Below are 5,443 nucleotides of genomic sequence, written 5' to 3'. Positions count from 1 at the left end.
CGGAATTTCAACATTACAAAAATAAAAATACCGACCTCCGGAGGTCGGAATTTCAACATTACAAAAATAAAAATACCGACCTCCGGAGGTCGGAATTTCAACATTACAAATATAAAAATACCGACCTCCAGTGGTCGAAATTTTAAAAAATGAATATTCCGACATAAAATAAAAACCGACCTCGAGAGGTCAGTAAATACTGACCTCCAGAGGTCGGTATTGAATAGCGACCAAGCTTTTTCCGACCTAAGTTGGGATGTCGGTTTTAGGTCGGTATTTCAAGAAATACCGACCTCCGGAGGTCGGTATTTATAGGTCGGTATTCACAATTTTTTTAGTAGTGACTACTAGAGCCATCCATTAGTCACTTAAAATGTCTTTTCCGGTTGATATTTGATAAGATGATTCGCTACCCTACAATTTGATAATTACAAGAAGTAGTAAAATTAAATCAAAACAACTTCGTTAAACATACTGTGTAGCTATTATTTCTAGCAGCTGATACCGAGCAATTTCTTACATCTTTTTTTTTTATAGATTAATAATTAGGTAGAAAGAATTTCATATTTTTGCTAAAGTTATTGTTTACAATAATAGTTGCTATGTATTTATTTGGTCAGTTTAATTAGATATATTTAAAGGCTATCTAACATGTTATTGGTTTCTCACAGTAGATATGTATTTGAAATGATAAATTGTTGTATTCACAGAAACAATTTACTCTCGACTAACTCATTTTTTCTACTTTCTACTTTCTTTCGAGCATTATTGACTTGACATTTGTTTCCACGGCAGGTAGTAGCCCACCTCCAAAACCCTGGGAACGAGTTGGTTCTTCTTCAAGCCCTGCACCTTTTAAGCCTCCCTCTGCTGGTAGCACGAGTGACGTAGTAGAGGCATCTGGAACAGCCAGGCCTGGTGAGATTGTTTCAACTGCTAATGGGAATACAGCTGTTAATAATAGCACACTTGCAAGGCCTGTACCTACTCGACCTTGGGAGCAGCAGCAAACTTACGGTAGCTCATACGGAGGTATGAGATGTTTAGTTAATTTTCCCTCTTACTCTTTTTTGTGCCTGTTCTGTTTTTCCAGCATGAGGGTTGGCTGTCTGAAATCCATTATTACAAACATGTCTGTTGATACCTTTTTCACTAGCACAGCTGTTTTGTGGTTTGTAAATAACTATTTGTATTCTTTTACATCCTTAAGGTTCACTCTTGATATTATAAATACTAGCAACCTTGCATTAAAAGCCTCTTTTGGTTAGTATAACAACTAATTTATCCTTAAGGTCCACTTGTTTGTTCTGAATGTTTGTCCCCTAGCATCAAAAGGTTGATTATTGAGTGATGTGTATTATGATATCTGCTTTTTGGAGTGCATGCATATGATTTTTCAGTATTATAATGCAATACATGATATGTAATCATGCACGCCATCATTAACTAGGCAAGTTCTTCCTAAATATATTCCGATTTTATCATACTGTTTGATTCTCTTTCATACATTATAAGTATGCCCAGTGCCCTTTTTTAAAATTCTTTTAAAAAAAAGAATTACTAGGTTGTCTAAGTTTGTACTCCAGCTATACATTCCTCTTTTGGAACTCGTCTTAGTTAATGCACCTATTAAATCGACTTAACCTCTGATTGAATGTTTCATTGAACTGTTATGCGATCTACTAGTCAGTATACCTTCTCTTCTTATGTGTCCATTCTTAGGAATTAAGAGCTACTTGATTTTAATTCAATTGCAACCCAATTCCTACTTTATTTATACTTTGTCCTCCGTAAGTATGAATGGCATCTGTGTGCTTACCGAGCCAAATCAAAATATTTTTTACAGCTGTTTGATCGCTCAGGGTTATTATATGGAGAGCTGGCAAGATTTGTGCCGAGATTGCTGGGGGTCAAAACAAAGGCCAATAAAATTCATCCCCCAAGCGCTAATGCACCTCATGGCCCTAATGCACTTCCTGGTCCTCACCAACCTCATGGTAATCAGAACTTTATTGAGGGGCCTAAGGCTGCTCCAGGTGCTGCATGGAACGATGTGTGGGGTGATAAAGCACAGTGATATAGAGTAGTGACTTACAAATGTCACCTACCATCGGAAGCCGTTGACAACAAGTTGCAGTTTGTTGAAAGCTACAGTATAGATAAGAGCTATGCTGGTGTACTCATATGTAAAGCCAATCAGCTTACTGGGCTGGATTGATTTGCTGCATTTAAATGAATAATAATCTCGACTCCCCCTCCCTCCCCCCCCACCTCACCCCCTTCCCCTGCCATATTTGTGTGGGATTGTAGGTTGTTATAGATCAATGTGCACGTCAGTTTTGGAGACTGAACAACATCGTTCTAGAAATGATGTGGTATGATTTCCATTGATTGGCGATAAGATGTTTCATTGTTACATCATTTGTGTAAATTCACCAAATGCGAAGTTCTCAATTTATTTGACGAATATCTTATTTGTTATACGTAGACCTTCATGCAACAGCTCTGACAATTCTTTTTTACATGGATGCACAATACTCAAACGCAGAGTAGAATTCTTTCATGTTAGAGTAGTAGAAAGATAAAACGGATCTAAATTGAATAATAGAGGGGTAACAATGGACTCAAATATGGGAAGAGGAAAAATTTCACATGAAAAAGTAGTTCACCTTTTTTCCACCTTGTACATTAGTCAGTAGAAAAGTGTTATTTTGGACCTTCAAGTAACATTAGGAGTTTTTTTGACCCGGTAGGAAAATGGAGGACAACATTGAGCTTTACCTAACATGCAAATTTGACCTTTTCTTTCATTTATGTATTTAGTATTAGTACTCTCTTTGTTCCGTATTAGTTGATCACTTTCATTTTCACATTACCTAAGAAATCATAAATAAGAAAATAATTATACTAATTATAACGTTCCCTACTATTCTTCTATACCAATCCTTCGATGTATCATGCATCAAACAATTGTTCTGCATTGTGGCTTACATGCCACATGAAGAGCTACACCTCTGAGTGTGGGTTCTGCAATTTGCACCAAGCAACTGTTTCGTTGTATGTACATGCATTTATTAGAATCACTTTTTTTCTTATGGGAAGAAAACATTACAAGAAATTATACGCAGCTTGATACTAGTGTGCAGTAGGCACAATTGTCGTGCATTTCCATCAAGTTGGACAGGAATGTTTCTAGTGGTGGACGAGTGAGTAACACGTCAGTTCCAGGGAATCCGAATTGGATTGACTGGGATGATAGTTTCTCCTCACGAGTCTGTAAAATCAGAATGTCTGCTGAGACCTGACAGCTTAAGAACTGAAGATTATCGCCACCTATTAAAACCTGAAGGCTCCATGAGGGCAAATACACATTACTTCTTCTTCTTTGATCTCTACATTACCTCTTGCAAGTTTAAAAATCTCCAACACTACACCATTGATCTGAGAACTTCTGGTGACAAAAGGTATTGAGAGACGTTTGCATCCGGTTCTCAATGCCTGCAGTCCACGGTCACAAAGATTTCTACACCGATTCACATGTAGTGTTTTCAAGTTATGACAATGTGATGCGATAGATTCCCAACCTGCTATCTTGACCTCATGACATATTGGTAAGTTCCATTCCTGAAGTGACGGACAACCCTTTGCTATTGTCATGATACAATCATCGCCAATCGTTCTGCTGGAGCGGAAATTCAACACTCTTAACTTTGCAACAAATCCGACGCTAATAGCTACCATACCATTCACACGAGTGCACCAGGTCAAGTTAGACACACTCAAGTATTCAATACCACCTCCACTTAGGATACTCCGTATTCCATTAGGTTCAAGCCTACAGTAATCGGCTTCCAAATGAGTCAGAGTTTGAGAACATCCTTGAAAGCCAGCACCAGTTAGATTTCTACAGTAGGATATCTTGATTGCTCTAAGACGACGGCAGTTTTGTGAAATAGCTCTTACGCCATAATCAGAGATTCGAGAGCAATACGAGAGATTCAGATCTTCTAAAGCTAGGCAAGAATTAGATAAGGCCTCTAACCCATAATCTGTAACATTACACTGGTAAAGACTTAGTATTACCAACAAAGAACAGCCAGATACCACGGAGGAAAGACCACTAACAGTTATCCCAAAACAGTAGTCTAGATGAAGACATTGCTGTTTCGATCCATGACGTGGTAACAAAGACAAACCCGAATCTGGAAGCTCGGTGCATCCGGACAGGGACAATGATTCTAGGTTCTGGAAACGGTTCAGAAGCCTATATAAGTGTAATGTACTAATTCGAGTGTTGGTTTGAGATAACGATGAAAAATTAAGCATAGTGAAAAAGCATTGAAACTGTAAAAATCTTCTATTTAGATTTAGAATATGAAGCCAGCGACGACAGGTTAAACCAAATGATTCACGGTCAGATCCACAGTCAAGGTGTTGGAAAATAAAGAGTAAACAATCGTCAGGAAGCTGCATGATATATCCAGAGAAGTCATCTGATGGATTATCCATTTCTACCAAGTTAACACTCCAGCAAGGGTGTGAAGCTTTATAGTTCACAATAAACTTTTTTTTATTAGGACTTCATAATAATTTTATTAAAAGACATGCTAGAGTCTTAGAAGAGGTAGACGACTCGAAAAAAGAAAGAGCAAGTCTTCAAACGCATGACCTATGAGATCACTGACTTATGGCAAAGAAATCTAGTTTTTGAACTATGAAGTCCCCTAAGAAGTAGGAACTAGGAAGATAGTTTACTTTTCAACCAGAGTAAAATGTCAATGTTCCCAATGGTCAGTTTTAACTATACTTACTGTCTTTGGTACCAATACTAAAAGAGAAATGATTGGAGGATGTTAACTTGAGAGGTTAGCCACACAAACCAACACTGCAAAGAATAAGAAAAATCGCATATTAGTTGACAATATACAGCATTGAGCATTCCATACATGAATATCTTGTCTTTTGTTTATAATTAAATTTTCTCTACAACAACATACCCAGTGTAGTTCCACAAGTGGGATCTGGGGAGGGTGGATACACGGCCCTTACCCATATCTTATGAAGGTAGAAAGGCTATTTTAATGTTTTCAAGCATTACAAAATTAATAAAGGTAAATTGCAACCTCATCAATATATTATAAGATGCTTTGTGCATGCATATGTCCACTTCAATATGAATACATAACCGCAAATTTCTGCAGTACTACTAATGCATATTAGGTACACTCATAAGATAGATAGATTTATAGCGACCTAAGTCAAAGGATGCAAGAAAAAACAAAAGGAAATAAAAAAAACCCTTAATGAAAGATACTTAATTGTACTTTATGCATGCCAATGTGTAGCTAGACAATAAAACCATCGGGAGCTATTTTCTTAGAAATATGCCATGCACATCTTAGCGAGGATACAAAATATTTACAAGACTGATGTGTATGCTTAG

The 5,443-nt window shown here is 37.3% G+C and overlaps 2 protein-coding genes across 2 annotated transcripts in view; one reads left to right on the top strand and one right to left on the bottom strand.

The window, feature by feature from the left end:
- The window catches only part of LOC125852559 (peroxisomal membrane protein 13-like), a 3,347-nt gene extending 864 nt beyond the window's left edge, over positions 1 to 2,483 (top strand). The window contains exons 2-4 of the mRNA XM_049532282.1: positions 796 to 1,263; positions 1,723 to 1,790; positions 1,847 to 2,483. Of these exons, the coding sequence (XP_049388239.1) occupies positions 796 to 1,263; positions 1,723 to 1,790; positions 1,847 to 2,077 (767 nt within the window). The 3' untranslated portion in view covers positions 2,078 to 2,483. The remainder of the gene's footprint in view (positions 1 to 795; positions 1,264 to 1,722; positions 1,791 to 1,846) is intronic.
- A 720-nt stretch (positions 2,484 to 3,203) lies between these two features.
- On the bottom strand, positions 3,204 to 4,795 carry LOC125852561 (F-box/LRR-repeat protein 12-like). The gene has a single exon (XM_049532284.1). The coding sequence runs from the start codon at positions 4,507 to 4,509 to the stop codon at positions 3,337 to 3,339; it is 1,173 nt and encodes a 390-aa protein (XP_049388241.1). The 5' UTR covers positions 4,510 to 4,795; the 3' UTR covers positions 3,204 to 3,336.
- Positions 4,796 to 5,443: the final 648 nt, after the last annotated feature.

Source organism: Solanum stenotomum, unplaced genomic scaffold (assembly GCF_019186545.1).
Source record: "Solanum stenotomum isolate F172 unplaced genomic scaffold, ASM1918654v1 scaffold37131, whole genome shotgun sequence".
In the NCBI taxonomy this organism is placed as follows: Eukaryota; Viridiplantae; Streptophyta; class Magnoliopsida; order Solanales; family Solanaceae; genus Solanum; species Solanum stenotomum.
The sequence above is the reverse complement of the archived record's forward strand: the minus strand, read 5'-3'. Positions and strand labels throughout refer to the sequence as shown.

What these genes read in the sequence shown, in the direction of transcription:
- LOC125852561 (XM_049532284.1), bottom strand. Translation starts at nt 4,509, where the DNA reads ATGGATAATCCATCAGATGACTTCTCTGGATATATCATGCAGCTTCCT.